This window comes from Typha latifolia, chromosome 8 (assembly GCF_019914945.1).
Source record: "Typha latifolia isolate L0001 chromosome 8, TyphaL0001v2, whole genome shotgun sequence".
Classification (NCBI taxonomy): Eukaryota; Viridiplantae; Streptophyta; class Magnoliopsida; order Poales; family Typhaceae; genus Typha; species Typha latifolia.
The window spans coordinates 2,809,100-2,828,309 of record NC_133093.1 but is presented as its reverse complement, the minus strand read 5'-3'; the positions used below and the strand labels follow the sequence as shown (position 1 = coordinate 2,828,309).

Genomic DNA, 19,210 nt, shown 5'->3' with positions numbered 1-19,210 from the left:
TTCGAATGCACAACACTTTACACTAACCCGTTTAAGTGTTTAACCCAATTTGACCTAATTTATTATACGGGTCAGGTTGGGGCCAACCCGCTATCCCCTTAACCCTATCCATATATATATATACTTGTATCCGTTTCCCTAATTCCAACTCTTTCTCCGCCGCTGCTTAAATCCCTCGCCGAAACCCTGCGGCCGTCATCTCTTCTTCCTCCGTTCGGTTCACTCTCTTTCTCGTGTGCGGCGGTGCCGACGGCCGATCCTCTACGGAGTTCCAGAGAAATCCAAGTTGCCGGTTACCGTTTTCGTACACCCTTTGTTCGATTCGAAGAGTCTTCATATTTCGTGGGTGATACGAACTGAGAAGAAGCGGCTGCTTGTCTCGTTGCCGCCTCTCTCCCTCCTACCTGAGGTAATCTATCTCCCTTGGTTCTATACTGGTTTTGATCCATCCTTTGTTTCCTCCATGCCATATTTGATGTATTTTGCTGTTTATTTCGAACTCTGAGGACTGATCCTGCATGCAATGCCAAATTTCTGGGAAATATTTGATTCTTTTTTTTTTATCTCGATCTAAGAAAGAAAGATGGTAGCTTTCGATCTCGATTTCATTCAAGTGGTTTATCAATAATCACTTGTCTGGTTAAAAGAAAAAGATTTGCTAGGCAAATCCATGCCTAATCTGTTATTGTCTCATGGCCTCTTCTCACCGCAAATTTATCTGGTGATTGTAAAGAGAAATATTTATGCTTTGAAGTTTGATGGCCTTTTCTTGTGAATGCTTTTCTTCCCGAGGATTTGTCTAGAATAGTTTTTAATTAGCACATAAGCATTCTCGTGCAACCATGGCCAGATGAATGAGTGATATGCAGAGCCTAGCCCGTAGATTAGATGGTGAATAACCAGTAAAATCAACTTCTTTGATTCTATGAGGTTGTAGCTTTCATTCTGTCCAGGCTTGGTTATTTACTATAGGACACCAAATTATTATGATTTATGACTCCCTGGTAATGAGTAAAGGGTGATATTTCTTTCCTCCTTACCTTCTAAATAAATGTAGAGAGTATTTTAGTCATTTGATTTATGTCATGGATTGCCAGACCTCAAATTGGGCCAGTGCAAAACTAAGATGTTTTGTTTTACATTTTAAATTAGTGTTGCTAATTACATAAAATTTCCAGCATTTGATTTGTGGTGCACTGATAATTGATCTACATCCCATAAGTTTGCAACATGCCATACAAACTAAGATGTCATATACCTGTTGTTTTACCTTCCAAATGAAATCCATTTAGCCAAATGAACTTTCATGGCTCCTGGAATCTGATTTCTGGTGTACTGATAAGTGATAACAAATAGATAGACATGCTATGAAACCTAAGCTGCCTTGTGCATGCTATCTACCTTCTTCTGATGCATAGTCAGTTACACAGTTTAGTGCTGGTTTCTGTCATTTAAATTTTCTGTTCTCTGAGGATGTGTTGATAGATTATTAAGCATTAAAATGTTTTGCGAGTTTAAGTGTCATTTAGGCAGATTTTCATGTTATTTTTGTTATTGAATCTCTTGCTAATAAGGATTTCTTTTTCTTTCTTATGACTCACTGTGTTTTCTTTTCTTGTGCATGTAAAGGTAACAGTATTTTGGTTTAGAGATTTATAAAGGGAAGATGGTTCAGTATAACTTCAAGAAAATCTCTGTCATCCCATCTGGGAAGGACTTTATTGATATAATTCTGTCCCGCACCCAGCGCCAGACTCCTACAGTGGTCCACAAGGGATATGCCATCACTCGCCTTCGCCAATTCTACATGCGAAAGGTGAGGTTCACCCTGCAGAACTTTCATGAGAAGCTGTCTACTATCATTGATGAGTTCCCACGGGTGGATGATATCCACCCTTTTTATGGTGATCTCCTCCATGTTCTTTACAACAAAGACCACTACAAGCTTGCACTTGGCCAGATCAACACAGCTAGGAACATCATTGGGAAGATTGCCAAAGATTATGTGAGGTTGCTTAAATATGGGGACTCCTTATACCGATGCAAGTGCCTGAAGGTTGCTGCTCTTGGTCGCATGTGCACTGTTATAAAGCGTATCACCCCCAGCTTGCGTTACCTGGAGCTGATAAGACAACACATGGCCAGGCTTCCTTCCATAGATCCCAACACTCGAACAATCTTGATTTGTGGATATCCTAATGTAGGGAAGAGCTCCTTCATAAATAAGATAACTAGGGCTGATGTCGATGTCCAGCCTTATGCATTTACAACCAAGTCCTTATTTGTTGGTCACACAGATTATAAGTATCTCCGATACCAAGTAATTGATACTCCTGGAATCCTAGATAGGCCGTTTGAGGACAGGAACGCAATAGAAATGTGCAGTATCACAGCCCTAGCACACTTAAGGGCTGCTGTGCTTTTCTTCTTAGACATCTCAGGATCTTGTGGGTACAGCATAGCACAACAAGCAGCACTCTTCCACAGCATAAAGTCATTGTTCATGAGCAAACCGCTGATTATTGTTTGCAACAAGATTGATCTACAGCCTGTAGAGGGTCTGTCTGAGGAGGACAGGAAGCTGGTAATGGAGATGAAGGCTGAAGCCACAAAAACTGTTGTAGCCCTAGGAACGGAACCTAATGATGATGGAGTTTTATTGACTATGAGTACTCTAACAGATGATGGGGTAATAGCTGTGAAAAATGCTGCCTGTGAAAGACTTCTGGATCAGAGGGTGGAGATCAAGATGAAATCAAAGAAGATCAATGATTGTTTAAATCGATTTCATGTTGCGATTCCAAAACCTCGTGACACAAAAGAACGGCCTCCTTGTATTCCTCAGGCTGTATTGGAGGCCCGAGCAAAGGAAACTATTGAGAAAGAAAAGAGGAAGCTTGAGAAAGACTTGGAGAATGAAAATGGTGGAGCTGGTGTGTATTCTTCTAATCTAAGGAAACATTATATTCTGGAAAATGACGAATGGAAGGAAGATATAATGCCCGAGATACTGGATGGACACAATGTTTATGATTTTATCGATCCTGATATCTTACAAAGGTTGGAAGAGTTGGAAAGGGAGGAGGGACTTCGGCTTGAGGCTGAGGCAGAGGAAGAAGAGTTTGAGATTGATGGGAAAGAACTATCTCCTGAGGAACGGGAAGCTTTGGCTGAGATCAGAAAGAAGAAGAGCTTGCTCATTCAACAACATAGGATAAAAAAGAGCACCGCTGAAAGTCGTCCCACTGTGCCAAGGAAGTTTGACAAAGACAGGAAATTCACAACTGACAGAATGGGAAGGCAGCTTTCTTCTTTGGGGTTGGATCCAAATGCAGCTATCAATCGTGCTCGGAGCAGGTCTGTTTCGAGGAAGGGCCGGAAGCGGGAGAGATCACTGGTTAAAGACAGTGAAGATGCAGAAGATATGGATATTGATGGTGAACAATCCCGCAAGAAGTTGCGGATGAGGTCGAGGTCAAGGTCGACATCACGACCACCTAGCGAGGTCACCCCTGGAGAAGGGTTTAAGGACTCAGCTCAGAAACTCAAGGCACTAAAGATTGGAAAGAAATCTGTTAGGTTGAGGAACAAGTCTGCTCGCAAGGGAGAGGCAGATAGGGTCATTCCAAACTTGAAGCCAAAACATTTGTTTTCTGGAAAGCGGTCAATTGGGAAGACCAGCCGACGCTAGAGGTGTGTGAATGGCGAACATTTTCTGTGAAAAATTTGGTATCAGATTCACCTTTTCTAATTGGTGGTGTAAAATATCCGACTTTTTACCTTACCGTCCTTTTTCTTTCCTACTTAAGTAGATCATATTATACAACTACTTTGTTTCTTGAGAATTATTATACAAATACTTTGTTGTTTCAGGATCTCAGGCTCATCTGCGAGTCTGCAACTGAAGGCTTGTAATGGAGTCCTTTTACAGGACGGAGATAGTGTTGTTGCCTGTTCAAGTTATTGCATGGAGAATTAGAGAGTCTAATACAGTGGACAACCTTTTGGAGAGCTTAAAGTGCATTATATGAATTTTTTACTGTCTTGGCTGTCAACTACTTTCTAATTTCTCTTGAGACAGTTCTATGCGAGTATTTTGTACTTAATTATGCGTGTTGTAAGATGCCAATTTTCTTAAGCTCTGTTTAAACGGAGTCCTGTCAAAAACGAATTAGGCAAAAATTTTGTTTAAATCATATTTATGTTTCGACCTTTGGGAACTTTTTTCTGTGCTTAATTGCTTGTTTTGGATGTACTTGATGAGATTGACATGTAAAATTTTCTATATGAGCTCTTTACTTTATTGTTTCCTTTGCTGTAGTATTATCTGAATACAACTTACAACAAAGACCACTACAAGCTTGCACTTGGCCTTGGAATGTTAGGGATTGCGTTTGAACGTATTATGCGAACGTAAAAAATTTATGCGTTTGAATGGCTTTGGGCTTATTCGAACACGCGCCAATTCAAACTCCTATACGCGTTCGTAAAAGCAGTTTACGGGATTTGCTCGTTTGAATGACGCATATTGCTCGTTTGAATGGCCATGCGTCGTGGCGAGAACATTTGATTTTTAGCGATTGATTTTTGTTGTTTTGGTCCAAATGGAAGGATCTCTTTTACTCTCTTTTTTTTCTTGCCCTCACATCGACTCTTAGTCTACATTAGTTAGATCCTTCTCCTCATTTGTCGCCCCCTTTTTTCCCTTCGTCCTATTTTCTTCTTTAATCTCAAGTATCTCTATTTCTATATTCATCCATCTTCTATCCCTTCCATCAATATAAAAAAACTCTTTTCAATCTAAATACGCAATCTAACTCTCTCATTAGTCCGGTTCGTAACAGTGTAATAGTAATGTATCATTGTTCTGAAATAGTAGTAATGCTAATTCCTTCTTGTGTTCTTGCTACGCTTACTCACTCGGGTTTGTGTAAAAATCCTTCCCTGTTGTCTTACTCTGCTGGTTCTCTGTATTCTTAATTCCTACGAGCCTGTTCTAATAATTTAGACATATAATTACATACATCTAGCTACTAGAACTAATAACAAGTAACTAATCGAAGACCAAAAGAAAACAATTTTAAATTTAGAAGGTTTTGCATTGCTTCTCCAAGCTGACCTTTTTTCCTTTTGGTTGTCAGTAATTAATTTCTTCCTGGGTTACATAATATTTTTATCCTAAAATGAGAGTTATTAGATTAAATATTTATTTATATAAGAAGAAAATTAGAAGAGCATTATATATATATATATATATGTTAGGGGCAATTGATATCCAAGCTTACTGGTTTCGTGGGTAGTCAGAAAGTATAAATTATTATAATATTTCTATAAAATTAATAATCTCATCTTTTACTCATATTGTTTTAGATGATTGAATTTTTTTTTCATATTATGATAGTTATCTAATAACAAAAATCGAAGAAGATAGAAGAGATTGAAAATATAAGTTTATTTTTAAATTAAAGTATCAAATATGATGAGTAAATTTAATGGAAAGAGAAGAATAATTCTAACATTTTTATATTCATTATGGTAGGAAAATTTTCTCTACTAATTTTTTCCTGTACTTTTCTATTAGTTTGGATAGAAAAGTTAATAATTTTATATTAGTCTAACCATAGGGGAGGAAAAGTGACATAATTAAAAGTTTAGGGGGTAATTTAATTTAATTTTTAGGCACAACTATGGGGGGCAATTTATAATTAATCCTTTTTAAATAATTTGTAGTCCAAATAAAAACTCACAAACTCGCTCAAATCTTCCCGCCATTAAATCAAACTACCGTCCTGCCGAAGTCTAGCCAAGAGAGAGATAGAGAGAGTTATAATGGGAAAGGAAGGGTTAAAAATAGCAGTAGCCATAATGGAGAAAGATGGGAGAAGTTTCAGCTCTACCGTTTGTTATAAAACAGACATCAATTCCAGAGAGATCAAAATAAATAAACAACAAAAATAAAAATAAAATGCATTTGAAGTCTCCATAAATAATAAGTTTTCTTTTGTGTAGCTTCTTTTAGGTAGGTTTCTGGCCGGATCTCACGTCCGGCGAAATCCTACACGAATCGGGAAACCTTTGTTTGTTTGCGATCGGTGAATTCCCTTAATTATAGTTCTTTTTATTGATTGCTTATCCTCAGTTTTTATTACAATTGTTTTGGCATTTCTTTGAATTTTTTCATTTTGGTTTTGATTAATTGTTTGCATTATAGGTCTTCCAGAGATAAATCTTTATAAAACAATGTGGCATCCATTTCTTCCCCTTTTGCTTCTTCTCCATGGAGCAGCTGCTGCTAATTCTCCTCCACCGAAATGGCTGACACTCCGCGGTAAAATCTTATTGTATTCTTAAATTAATTGGACCATGTAACATTTTTATGTTTCAAAGTTCTTCTCTCTCATGAATTTATGAATTTATCAAGATAAATCTAAGATTCTTATATATATATATATATTTGTTAGATAATAATAAATCATAATGATCATGACTATGATATGAAAGATTGCTCTTTTGCCCCTTGTAGCATTATGCACAAGGATCTTCAAGTAAACAGTCAAAATGTGATTCTTTTGCATTCTCTTTTATACTAATTTAGATTCTCTTTCGTGCTCTAAATATTGTTCATGTCTTAGATCAAGGCATTAGCAATTCGTCTTCTTTTTCTAACTACAAATGCATGTATATCAGGTAGGTCCAATGTCAATCAATTACAAGAAATCTGACATCCAACTGTTAGGGAACTGCAAACTTAGTATCTTACTACATTTTGTCCTCAAATCTGCAGGCAATGCGCCGGCGATTGTAGCACGCGGTGGATACTCGGGGCTCTTCCCTGAGTCTAGTGAATTCGCCTACCAATTCGCCTTGTCCACAAGCTTGAAGGATGTTATTCTGTTGTGTGATCTGCAGTTAACAAAGGATGGGGCTGGCATTTGCAAAACAGATTTAAGACTTGACAATTCCACAAATATAGCTACTATTTTTCCAAAAAGGAGGAAAACTTACTCCGTGAACGGAGAATCCATTCGCGGATGGTTCTCGGTGGACTTCACTTTAGATGAGATATATAACAATATCACAAGTAAGTATACATCATTTCTTACTCTTCTACTTGGCGCTCGAGGTAATTGTATCATTACTAGATTAATTTGCACAATTCAAGCTAGAAGAAAAGAGTCCTAGGCTAAATCTCAGATACTTTTGACGTTTATAGCGATAACTGAAATAACTGAAACTTAGGCTGAACTACATTTCTTTGCTACATTTATCATTTCAAAGTGGTCCAGAGTATCTATTCCCGGCCAAGTATATTTGATGACAGCTTGCCACTGCTCACCGTCGAGGAAGTCACAGGCCTTCGCCCCTCACAGTTTTGGTTGAATGTGCAGGTAAGCATGACTGTACCAAAGCTTATCATTTTTGTTTTCCTGCATATAGTCTAGATTGTGATGCTTAATCGTTCTAGCTTATTGTTTAACTTTCATATTTTCTCTTTCAAGATTTACTATACTTTGCCACTTCAGAATGATGCTAGTTGTAAATATTCAGCAGTGATCTGAACCTGTCTTCAATTTGTTGCAGTATTACATGTTCTTCAAGGAACATAAATTAGACATTATTACATACATTCGAGGAGCATCAAAAATGAATAGAATTGATTACATATCGTCTCCAGAAATTGCTTTTTTGAAAGGTCTCAATGGAAAATTACCGAAAGGAAAGACGAAGCTCATCTTCCGCTTTCGAGATGTGAATGCAGTGGAACCCTCCACCAACAAAACATACAGTTCCCTACTCGAAGACCTGCAAGAAATTAAGTCATTTGCTTCTGGAATCCTTGTGCCCAAGAATTACATATGGCCTGTCAATAAAGATCAATATCTAGAGCCACATACTACTCTAGTTACAGATGCTCATAGTCTGGGCCTTGAAATTTATGCCGATATTTTCGCAAATGACCTACCTGCGAGTTACAACTATAGTTTTGACCCAACAGCAGAGTACTTGCATTATATAGATAACTCAAACTTCTCAGTTGATGGTCTGCTTACAGACTTCCCATCCACAGCATCAGAATCAGTAGGTAAGTACTTTTCTTCTCTACTTACAGTAATATTGCAGTTCTAAATGTTCTCCCAAGTCACTTAACTTGGCAGAAGATTGTTGATACATGAATCTCTATGGTTTTGTGTAGCTTGCTTGGCATATAACAATAATGATACTGCTCGTAAGAAAGGTAAGCTAGCTATGCTGAAACTTAAACATACTAATCTGCTGTTCATTTAGTGAGACACCAATTACTTCTATAAATTTGGTTGGTTTCAGGGAGACCGCTGGTAATTACTCACAACGGTGCGAGTGGCGTCTTTGCTGGATCTACAGATCTTGCTTATCAGCAAGCAGTGGAAGATGGTGCAGATGTAATTGACTGCTCCGTTCAGATGTCGAAAGACGGAGTAGCCTTCTGCTTGGATACAGCAGATCTTATGAGTGGCACAAATGCAATAGATTTTTTCATGAGCCAATCAAGCACTGTCCCTGACATACAAACAGACAGTGGGATCTTCTCCTTTGATCTCACATGGAGCGATATCCAGACCCTGAAGCGTAAGGACAGTCAGTCATTTTCATAATAAATTTTGTTGATATCTCCAGAGTGTGAGATTATATTTATAACTTAAAAAGGGAATCAGGCAAACAAGGTATCCATAGACAAGAATTTGTGGCTGTGTTTTCTTTATTGGAGAGGCACTTTGCTTGACTTGCATACCCCACCGTTAGGATTTAGGATGCATTGGCGAGAATCAACCTGTCACATGAAGTGATACCTTCATAGGGTTCAAATGATGAAAGCCAAGTATATAGAACTTATAGAATTTGCACTCTTTTGAAATCAACTTTCTTGGTTGTGGCATTCCATTCTAGAATCTAGAGTATATTTTTGCTGGTGCTTTTAAGTTTTTTTTGCGTAGAATAACACTGATAAGTGCCTTGTATTCAGGCCATAATCCAAATTATTTACTCCCTACACTGATTTGCACCTATGTTAGATGCTGAATATATATGATAAACCTGGTCACAGGTGTTAGTATTGATGTTTTCTATACTCTTTACTTCAATTGCTTCAATTCGTTAGATTTTTGTTGCTGTGCTCTACTTTGCAGTTAATTCGTAAAATAACAGTCTACATATTTGCTGCTCTATTTCATGCAATAAGACTAATTGGACAGACTTATTCAAGACTATGTACAGTATTAGCACAGTACTCTCAGAAGTAAAACTTTCAATATAGAGAATTGGTTGTCTTAAAAGTAATCAATTCTTTCGTGTTAAGCGACTAGGAGGTCTAATCAATTAAAAATGTTGAATTTCTCTTGAAACAATAGAAGTTGTGGCTGCAAGATAGCAGAAACACTAGAACTGTCACGCTAATGCACTATCCTAACTTTGTTAGGAAAGGAATCTCAAAGAGTAGATAAAGAATGAAACTCAGACTGAAGCTATATGTATTGTGGTTATCATAGGAAGAACCCTTAAGGAGTTTCTCATGGACTACTGAAACATGGATGAAGACCTTGCAGCTATATCGCGTAACTGTGATACTAGAACTTCTATGTGATTAGGCGATGTAGCAAGTACTATTGAATTTTGTTGCAGTATTTCTCAAATTATATTACTTATAGCTCTTGTCAATTTTATTTTTCCCAGCTGAGATCCTGAGCCCCTTCGCTCAAGCGGGTGCGATAAGAAATCCTGCAGCAAAAAATAAGGGAAAATTAATGACTCTGGCTGAATTTCTGGAGTTTGCGAAGAACAGCACTGTACCTGGTATCTTAATCAATATAGAGGTAAGTGATCATTATCTTATTCCTGTCTAAGAATTTATTTGTCTAACGAACAGCACTTATTAAAATTGTTTGGATGCTTACAGCAACTGCATCACCAGTCAGTAGGATAAAATTGTTTGTTCTGTTAATCAATATAGAGGTAAGTGATCATTATCTTATTCCTGTCTAAGAATTTACTTGTCTAACGAACAGCACTTATTAAAATTGTTTGGATGCTTACAGCAACTGCATCACCAGTCAGTAGGATAAAATTGTTTGTTCTGTTAAAATTGAAGTATTAAACTATTGCCACTTGTTAATTAATTTAGATGCACATTTCATAATCTCATAAGGATATTATGTCTGGATGGTTCAACATAAATCCATGCCTAAATGGACTTGACAACATCTTGTAGCTTTTAGAGATTAAATGTCAAATACCACTGAGTACTTATCGTTGAATCCTAAGAAATGCTGTCATGATTCGTACTAAATGGAACTGGACAGCTACTCAACATATTATTCGTCAAACCATCGCCTGAAAATTTAATACATCTCAGAAGCCATTTCATTAGAGAATTTCTTTTTCTTTACATGCAGAATGCTCCCTATCTGGCATCCGAGAAGGGTCTTGATATTGTTGATGCGGTCTCGGGTGCATTAACGAATGCGAGCTACGACAAACAAACCACTCAGCAAGTCCTCATCCAGTCTGATGACACTGCAATTCTCTCTATTTTCAAGAAATACAACAGCTACAAGCGAGTTCTTGAGATCCCAGAAACCATAAGCAACACTCCAAAGCCAATAGTGGATGAGATCAAGCAGTTTGCTCACGTAGTAAAACTCCCCAGAGCTTCCCTTGTTTCAACTGCAGGCCCCTTTCTTTCAGGATTTACTGATGTGATGAAGGCGATGCGAGATGCAAACCTACCTGTTTACGTCTCAGTGCTGCGGAATGAGCTAGATTCGCTACCATTTGATTTCTTCTCAGATCCCATGGTTGAAATCGCTACTTATGTTGATGGTCTTGGAGTTGCTGGTCTTATCACTGAATTCCCTGCCACTGCTACTGCATATCTGAGTAAGTACCAACTTTCACAGTAAATAGATATCAAATTATTGGTTTTTGATGACCAAGATCTCATACATTATACTTTTGACTATTTTTTTTTTCTATCCTTCACTTATCCTGCAAACTTAGCATCCTTTTGGATGTATAACTATTTTATCATAGAAACGAAATTTGGTTGCTGCGCATATTGATTAGAAATCAAGCTTGTTTTATTCTTAAGGTGGATTTCTGCAAGTATTAATTAGTTTCGGTTAAAGAGTTCAAAAGTTGCAATCAAAAAGTTGCACAACTTATCATAATTCGGAGTAGTATATCCAAACTGATACTATCTTCGATGTTGCAATCTATCTTGCAGTTTGCAAACCACATGAACTGTTTATTGTTTTCTCTAAAAGGAAAAGAACTTCCAAGTGAGCAGTCCATTGGCATGCATCCCATGCGTACTAATGAGAAGTGAACGTTTGCAGGGAGCCCATGCTCATATGAGAAGAGCCAACTGCCCTACACAATATTGCCGACGGAGCCCGGTTCTCTCCTCTCCTTGGCTCCACCGGAAGCATTGCCTCCGGCCCAAGCTCCGGCTCCTGCACTGGACGCTGCCGATATTGTTGACCCACCGTTGCCGCCGGTTCTTCACATCGCTGATGAGCCAGCACCAGCTGCAGCACCGACGACGACGACGACGACGACGACGACGACAGACCCTAAAAGCAGTCAGCCGGCGATTGCCGCAAACGGCGGTATTCGATGTCTTTTGACGGTGGTGCTTGTGATCATATCTTTGAGCTACCATTGATCCTTTGGGGGGACTTGACATTTGTATTTCTATAACATCTTCTCTCTTTCTTTTAACTCGATTTGTAATTTTACGTAACATTTGTTGTTGTTAAACTTGCAGTATTTAGATCAGGATGTGCATTTCATTTGTTTTGGTCAATGATTGCCTAAATGAAAATCCAAAAGAGCAAATTAAAAGAGGATGTTATAAGTAAATGAATAAATCTTCCGCAACCATTCACAAGATAAATAGAATATACAAGTACAAAGATCTCATGGCAGCAGTGGAAGGATCCTCAAAAATGATTGCTGTACCAATCAGAGTAAGTTTTTGACAAAAATTGTCCTCCCAAACTTGTTTCTTTATTAAGTGTATTTTATCACGATAGTTAGACCTAATAAAATGACCTAGCATGCCCGCGCCTAGCCCAACCCGGCCTGGTTTGGACCGGGCTAAGCTTGGTCTGGACTCGGTTTGGGCTTGGCCCAAGTCTGAATTACCAATGGGTGGCATGGGTCAGCCCAGCCCTTTGCCCACTTGACCCAACCTGACCTGTTCGGCCCATCATCTTCAGTCATCAATTTTTTATTTGCTCCTCCTTCAACTAATTTAGGGAGGAGAGAGGTGAAGGAGGCCTCGCATGAAGGGCGACTCTATTGGGGGAGGATGGAGAATGGTTACTATTTAGGGAGGAGGGAGGGTTACAATTTAGGGAGGAGGGAGGTGATGGAGGGCAATTCTATTGTGGGAGGATGGAGAAGGGTTACCATTTAGGGAGGAAGGAGGTGACGGAGGGCACTTTTATTAGGGGAGGACAGAGGGTTTAGCCGTTTAAGGAGAAGGGAGTTGAAGGAGATCATAGTGGTGTTTGCATGGCTATGGAGCGAGAAGAGGCATCCGAGGTCGTACATAGATCTCTAATGGTCTCTTAGATGGCAGTGTCTCATCTGCCATGATGATTTCCTCATCCTGTGAAGGGGCTCATCGTCGGGCCATGAGATTTGACCCTGAACACCAATTACCCATCCACGTTGCTCGCAAGGGCTAAGATTTCTTGGAGCTTCAATGGAGGGCAAAGGGATTCAATTAGGTATTGAGCATTTAGGGCAAACTTTTGGCTCCCTTAGGGAAGCTTGACGTGGTACCAAGTGAAGGACTTTCTATTTCCTTCTGCTAAATCCCAATCCTTAGAGAAGAATTTTCCAGCGCCATCGAAGGAGTATGCTTAGAGCTTGGCAGCACCGCCAGGAAGGTGGGTTCTTGGGGGGAGGGGAGCTCTTGAGGCGAGAATTGTCGGGGACGACGTCCTTAAGGTATGTTTCATCAGATCCGAAGGTTATGATGTCGTCACCGGGGAAGTCTATGGGAGAGGAGAAAGTCGGGATAAATATAGTAAGAATAAAGGGAGGGAATAAGAGGTTAAGAGGGCAGAAGAATATAGAGGACAATTCTATATATCTGGGTGTATAGCCCATACTAAGGGGGAGCCTGGCTTGGCTCGTCCCAGCTTGGCTAGCCTGATTTCTCATGAGTTGACGAGCAACAACGGGCTAAACAATTCTAGCCCATATCGAACCTGGCCTAGCCCAACTCACTCGCGGGCAAGCTATGAACATAGTGGACAGCCCGATCAGTCCGAGCCACTCAATGATCACGTCTAACAACAATAAACTATCAATTGGAACAACGATTTTAAATCCTTAAATATAAGAAGATCAATTTCTATATAATCGCTTTTCAATTTAGGAATTCAAAAGTCATGAAATCGACCGAAAACTTACATAGAAATTCCTCCCCCGGACTTTTAGTAATTTACTAGTTGACCTTCAAATTTTTATATACATCACTAAATAAAAAATAATAATTTATGTTTAAAAGTTGTCACTTCGCTCAGCAAAACTGCCGACATAATAGAATTCACATAGTCTTGGATTTAAATTTAGAGGGGAATTAGTCATGCGAAATTTTTTTTACTAGAAGAGTTAAAATAATCAAAAACTCCCAGCTAGAGACTAGAGTCTTTTTTTTTTCCATTATTTTTCATTTTTTATCTAGAGACTAGAGTTGGCAGGCTAATGTGGCACTACTTGCATAAAATCCTGATATTCTTGTGTGGGGGGCTTCCAGGTCATAGTTGTTAACGTGAACAAGAATGTCAAACTCCATCAGCAAATAGATAATATATACGTGTGCGTTGGAGAATTTGCTATAGTTTTTGCTTCTAATTTGCAACAATTCCTGCCGTAGGGTAGCACTATTTTCCTGCTGCAAATAGTGAGTTTCTTTCCTTCTAAACTTACATCTAGCCATCATCTTTGACTTTGAATTTGATAAGTAATATTCCTATATTTCCTAGGAATAATAATATTTGTCCCTTCCTATATATATATATATATAATTCGTTTAGACCATTCACCAACTCCCCCAACAAATAAAACATATACTTCTTCCAGTTGTCGACTAAAATAAATCTATTTTTTAAATTTATTTATCAAAATAGATTACTCCTTAATTTAAGTACCAAATTGAGTTTATTTTAATACAAATTTTATTGAAACGCTTTAGATTATACTTTATTTTTTTTAGTCTACAAAGATTTTTAATTAGAAAAATACTTAACAGTTAAGCATTTTAATTATAGTTATAATAAAATAGATTATTTTTGGTATTTAAGTTTATGTATTATCTTTTGCAATCTATTGTTATGTAAAGAAAATTATATATTTATAATTAAAGTCAATGCTAAAAATTATAGTCCTTTTATTTCTATCTTTTAAAGAAGTGCCCGATAAATATCGCCAAAGCCTAAGGCTTTCGAAAAAATTTAAGTAAAATTAATCCTTGTTCATGCATGATTTTTTCTAGTATAAGATGAGCCATCTAAGTTCATTTCTTGGGCAAAGTTTGGCATTTCCAGCCCATCAAAAGAAACTAAAGATCCATTAAGGAGCATTTCCTCCTAGTAGAACATATAAATATATATAATTTCACTATAAAAGAGTTGCTTATAATCCAATAGGTTTTGATACCCAAGAATCAACAAAGAACAGTTTGAGCACCGACATAGATGGATAAAGAGAAATTATACCGTTACAAGTTTAGTACTAATTTCTTAGGCATAAACACGAGGGTTTCGAATCTTGGATTAATAACCCTAAGCCTTGCAGACTCCAGTTGGGTTACTGTCCTTCATTAGCTTAAAAAAAAATGTTAAATGGACAGACTAACTTTTCTGTAGCTTTCTCTAGAGACTTTGGTTGGAATCCAATGCCTAGAGGACATTGTCTTAAAGGCCTCCATTCTTCTTCTTTGTTTTTATTTTTAATTTTTTTTTTATATGCTCTTAAAAGCTAAGATGCTTTTATGTCCATGTGATTAAACCTAATTTATATTTCTTACCTCTAATCTTCTTTGGCACATTCATTGTTCAATAACCCTTTGTTATAATAAAATTTTAATATTTACTCATATTTCTCAAAATATCTTTCCTAAAGTTCACTAAAACATGCATTACTCTCAATATCTAATAAATAATACGGAAAAATTATATTTTATCCCTCTCCGGTTAGGCCTAAATTTATTTCACCCCCTTATAATTTTACTTGTGTTATTTTATCCCATTATAATAATATTCAAACTGAAATTGTTATTTTATTTATTTGAGATAGAATTGTAGATAATACCATTCGGATTTTAGATGATAAAAAATATGATAATATATATGTATGTTTTTGTTATAACTTTATTTTTAATAAATATCTTCAAGCTCTACTTAGCAATGGATCAAATATTATGAAAAATGATAATTTTAGTTTCAATATAATAATAAGAAGGTAAAGTGACACAAATAAACTATAGAGAGTGAAGTGAATTTAGCCCTAAATAGGTAAAATATAATTTCTCCTTAATAATAATAATACTGTGAGTATATGATACTTAGTATAAGTGTAAATATGGTATATTTTTATCCTTTTATGTTTATTTATGATATAGACATTCTTTTAATGGCTGATATGGTAAACGTCCTGATCAATCAATGTCTTATTGATGTTGCTGGTCAGAGTTGTTGAGCTAATCTCCTACAATGTGTATAGAATAAAGAAGCAAATGATAACTAAACTGATGAGCTTCTCATTGCTTTAATGGGCTACAATAATACTCCCATAGAAAATTCATAAAACCCATTCATAAAACTCCTATTTGATTGGAGATATGTCATTGATTTAACTCAATAAAAAAGACCATGCCAACCAATTGTTACAGTGGAGAAGTTACTTTAACAATCACCTTCATCAATGCACAAAAAGAAATTTCCCTTCAGATATTGAGCTCGAAATCATAATACAACACAAACAATTGAAGTATTTTTGTTACAATGGAAAAGGTTAATGGCAACACCCAACTCTGAGAATTCTGATCCCATTGTTGCCAGTGAGATCAGTGAAAGGCTAAGAAGACAAGGAAGAGGATGGTATCCTCTCTAGCACTTGCACTGCTTCCTTCATGGAAGGCCTCTTTTGAGGAACCATGGCAGAGCAAGCAAAACCCAATTTGAAGCAACTAAGGAGAGCTTCTTCCTTGCCTTCTATCTCGCCTCGCAGTGATGGGTCAGCCATTCGCAGAATCCTATTCCTCTCCTCCAAAACAAGCCCAGAATTCCATTGGCATAACTCCACCTCTGAGAAGACTCTCCCAGCAACCAGCTCAAGTAGTACCATGCCAAAAGAGTACACATCCCACTTAGCATTGGGCTTCAGGTTCTTTAAGGACTCTGGTGCTTGGTATGGGGCAGGGGCCATTGCAGCAGAGGAGGAGCAGGGGCTAGTTCCGGTCATCTGCGACAAGTCAGGGAGGCTGCTCGTCGAGTGCATCGATCGCTTGCTTCCGAATTGCCGGGCCGATGCGCCCGTTTTGGAGCTGCCGTCGCCGGAAACTAATCTCTCTAAGCCGAAGTCTCCAATCCATGGCTCCAGTTCTGGACCAAGTAGGATGTTGCTTGGCTTCACGTTGCCATGGACGCTCTTCTTCTCATGGAGGTACGCGAGCCCCCTCGCCACGCCTCTCGCAATCGTAATCCTTGCCTCCCAGTTCAGGTTGAATGGTGATGAGCCCAGCTTCTCTGCGCACAATTTGACGCGATCAATTGATACCAAAGGCACCGATATGTAAGCTGAGAGATAAGAGTTGAGCACTTACTGCTAAAGGAAATGTTGCCGAGGCTGCCATTAGGGGCGTAGTCATGGATGACGAGCTTCTCGTCGGCGCCCCAGTAGAACCCACGAAGGCGGAGGAGATTTGGGTGGCGGAATTTTGCGATGGCACGGACCTGCGCGTCGAAATCTTTGAACTTATCAGTGGTGGTGCTCTCGCCAATCCTTCGCACGGCCAGGGCGGTGCCGTCGACGAGCACCGCCTTGTAAACAATGCTGGATCCGGTGGCTCCGAGTATGTAAGCCGAGGCTTTCAGTAGTGTCTCCAGCTCTAGCTCAGTATCTCCGTCGACAGAGACAAGCATAGCCGCCTGTTGTTTACCCTGTGCTTGCGACTTGCCATTGGCTCCCTCTTTTCCAGCCTTGCGGGGTTGTTGATCTGCTTCTGCTTCAGATTCAGATGACGCCCAGCTCTCGGAGGTCTCCTCGGTCTCATTGCCGCTGCTGCCATTCTTGCTCCTTAGACAGCAAACTAGTCCTCTGTGCTCAGGGGATGATGCTGATGCCTTTGCTTCTTTCAACCCAATTCCTCTCACCTCTTTCTGCTGCTGCTGTAGTTGTTGTTGTTGCTTCTTCTTCTTGACTTGATATACATACAAGCATACCAAGAACAGAACCCCAATGCCGACTACGTCTCCGGCGACGATAGCTACAATTGCCGCCGGCTTAAGCCCGCCTTGCCTGGACCTTTCCCCGCCAGGCCCTGGCGAACTCCCAGTTGGGTTCTCCGGCATCGCCGCGAATGCCGGCGGAGACTTGGATTCAGCGGGCGCCGTGGTGGAGCCATTGGGAGGAGGGTCGGAGAGAGTCGAAGGAATTGTGCACATTTCCCTCAGTGGCTTCCCGCAAAGATCCGGATTCCCGGCGAAAGCTAATGGCTTTTGGGTAAGAAAAGCACCCGATTGAGGAATTTGTCCGGTGAGGTTGTTGAAGGAGAGATCAATCGTAGCGTTTGCTGGAAATCTTGATCCCAGCTCAACTGGGATCTCCCCCGTGAGCCGGTTGTAAGACAAATTCAAGTACCTGAGACTTGTCCCGCCAAGATCCGGAGGTAAAGAGCCATTCACAAGGTTGGAGCTCAGATCAAACACCTGAAGACCATCAAATCCCCCACTTGGCACTTCTCCATTGAGGTAATTATTAGCCAAGGAAAGCGTGGTGAGATTAGACAGCAGTGTCAGATTTGCCGGTAATCTTCCAGTCAACGCGTTGTCGGACAGGTTGAGTACTTGGAGGCTCCTCATCCCTCCGACGAGCTCGGGCAGCTCGCCGGAGATCTCGTTGTTCGCGAGGGAGACGACCCGGAGCTCCGAGGCGTTAAAGAGGGTGGCCGGGAGGGTGCCATTGAGGATGTTGTTAGAGAGATCAAGGTGGCGGAGATGCTCGATGAGGCCGAGCTCCGGCGCGACGGAGCCCAACAACTGGGCGTTGGGTAGAACCAAGCTGATCACTCTTGAAACAGTAGGAGTATAGACATCAGAAGCCGTAACAACGGTGGTGGCGTTCAAATTAAGTCCAGTTGCATCTGTTGCAGCAGGGAAGCCCATGCACATGACGCCATTCCAGGAGCAGGGGGAGTTGTCGGCGTAGTCCCAGTCAGCGAGCGCCGACGAGGGATCACTGAGGATGGAGTACTTGAAGGAGAGGAGGAAAATTCCATCCGAGTTAAGACTCAGGAGAGGAGAAGGGAGGAGCAGAAGAAGAAAGGAAAAAAACAGAGGAAGACAACTGCTTGAAGACCTCATGTTGGTTGCCGCCTGGAGCACACACCATGCGTCAGGAGACTGGAGGATAAGAAGAGGAGGAGGAGGAGGAGCAGGAGAGAATGTGGTGATGGTGGTGAGGAGGAGGAGGTATTTTGGGTACCACCTGCTACTCTCTGTTTTTTTTTTCTATAGAGGGGAGGGGGAGTAGTTCACCAAATTAATGAGAAAAAAAGAAGACCCACTAAGATTAAGCCAAGTTAAGAGAAGAGAGAGGAGAAGAGCATGTGAGGTTAGAAGAGTGGGGGGAGAGAGAGAGAGAGAGAGAGAGAGAGAGAGAGAGAGAGAGAGAGAGAGAGAGAGAGAGAGAGAGGGGGGAGCAGCTTGGCTGCTGGTGGAGTTAATATAATGAGACCACAGCTCATCCCTCCATAAATATTTAACCTTTGAAAACAGAGTAACAGTAGAAGAAGAATTATTAATAAGTAGTTTTTCTTTTCTACTCTTCCCGGGCTTGGGATGTTAAAAAGGAGGGAATGGAGTGGCCAAAAGATAGAGAAGAGAGAGGAATCTCCAAGTGTTGGAAAGTGTCAACAAATGTGAGGAGTGAGAACTAC

The 19,210-nt window shown here is 39.7% G+C and overlaps 3 protein-coding genes across 5 annotated transcripts; 2 read left to right on the top strand and 1 right to left on the bottom strand.

Annotated features, from left to right (window-relative positions):
• The first annotated feature begins 126 nt into the window (after window positions 1–126).
• LOC140793588 (nucleolar GTP-binding protein 1-like) lies at window positions 127–4,220 on the top strand. 3 transcript variants are annotated; one of them, XM_073145148.1, is made up of 3 exons: window positions 127–409; window positions 1,630–3,693; window positions 3,882–4,220. In XM_073145148.1, exon 2 carries the CDS (start codon window positions 1,667–1,669, stop codon window positions 3,689–3,691), a length of 2,025 nt encoding a protein of 674 aa, XP_073001249.1. In that variant the 5' UTR covers window positions 127–409; window positions 1,630–1,666; the 3' UTR covers window positions 3,692–3,693; window positions 3,882–4,220. The 3 variants fall into 3 exon arrangements, with proteins under 3 accessions (XP_073001249.1, XP_073001246.1, XP_073001247.1); XM_073145145.1 differs by having other exon boundaries at window positions 3,874–4,220; XM_073145146.1 differs by having other exon boundaries at window positions 1,630–3,729; window positions 3,874–4,220.
• A 1,766-nt stretch (window positions 4,221–5,986) lies between these two features.
• Window positions 5,987–11,811, top strand: LOC140794065 (glycerophosphodiester phosphodiesterase GDPDL7-like). Its single transcript, XM_073145899.1, has 10 exons — window positions 5,987–6,092; window positions 6,212–6,328; window positions 6,785–7,081; window positions 7,279–7,388; window positions 7,582–8,083; window positions 8,195–8,236; window positions 8,326–8,607; window positions 9,709–9,848; window positions 10,428–10,911; window positions 11,370–11,811. The coding sequence occupies exons 2-10, from the start codon at window positions 6,241–6,243 to the stop codon at window positions 11,696–11,698; spliced, it is 2,274 nt and encodes a 757-aa protein (XP_073002000.1). The 5' UTR covers window positions 5,987–6,092; window positions 6,212–6,240; the 3' UTR covers window positions 11,699–11,811.
• Window positions 11,812–15,976: 4,165 nt separating this feature from the next.
• LOC140794207 (probable LRR receptor-like serine/threonine-protein kinase At4g37250) lies at window positions 15,977–18,850 on the bottom strand. The gene is made up of 2 exons (XM_073146127.1): window positions 16,877–18,850; window positions 15,977–16,799 (listed from the first exon to the last, which is right to left on the bottom strand). Exons 1-2 carry the CDS (start codon window positions 18,633–18,635, stop codon window positions 16,129–16,131), a joined length of 2,430 nt encoding a protein of 809 aa, XP_073002228.1. The 5' UTR covers window positions 18,636–18,850; the 3' UTR covers window positions 15,977–16,128.
• Window positions 18,851–19,210: the final 360 nt, after the last annotated feature.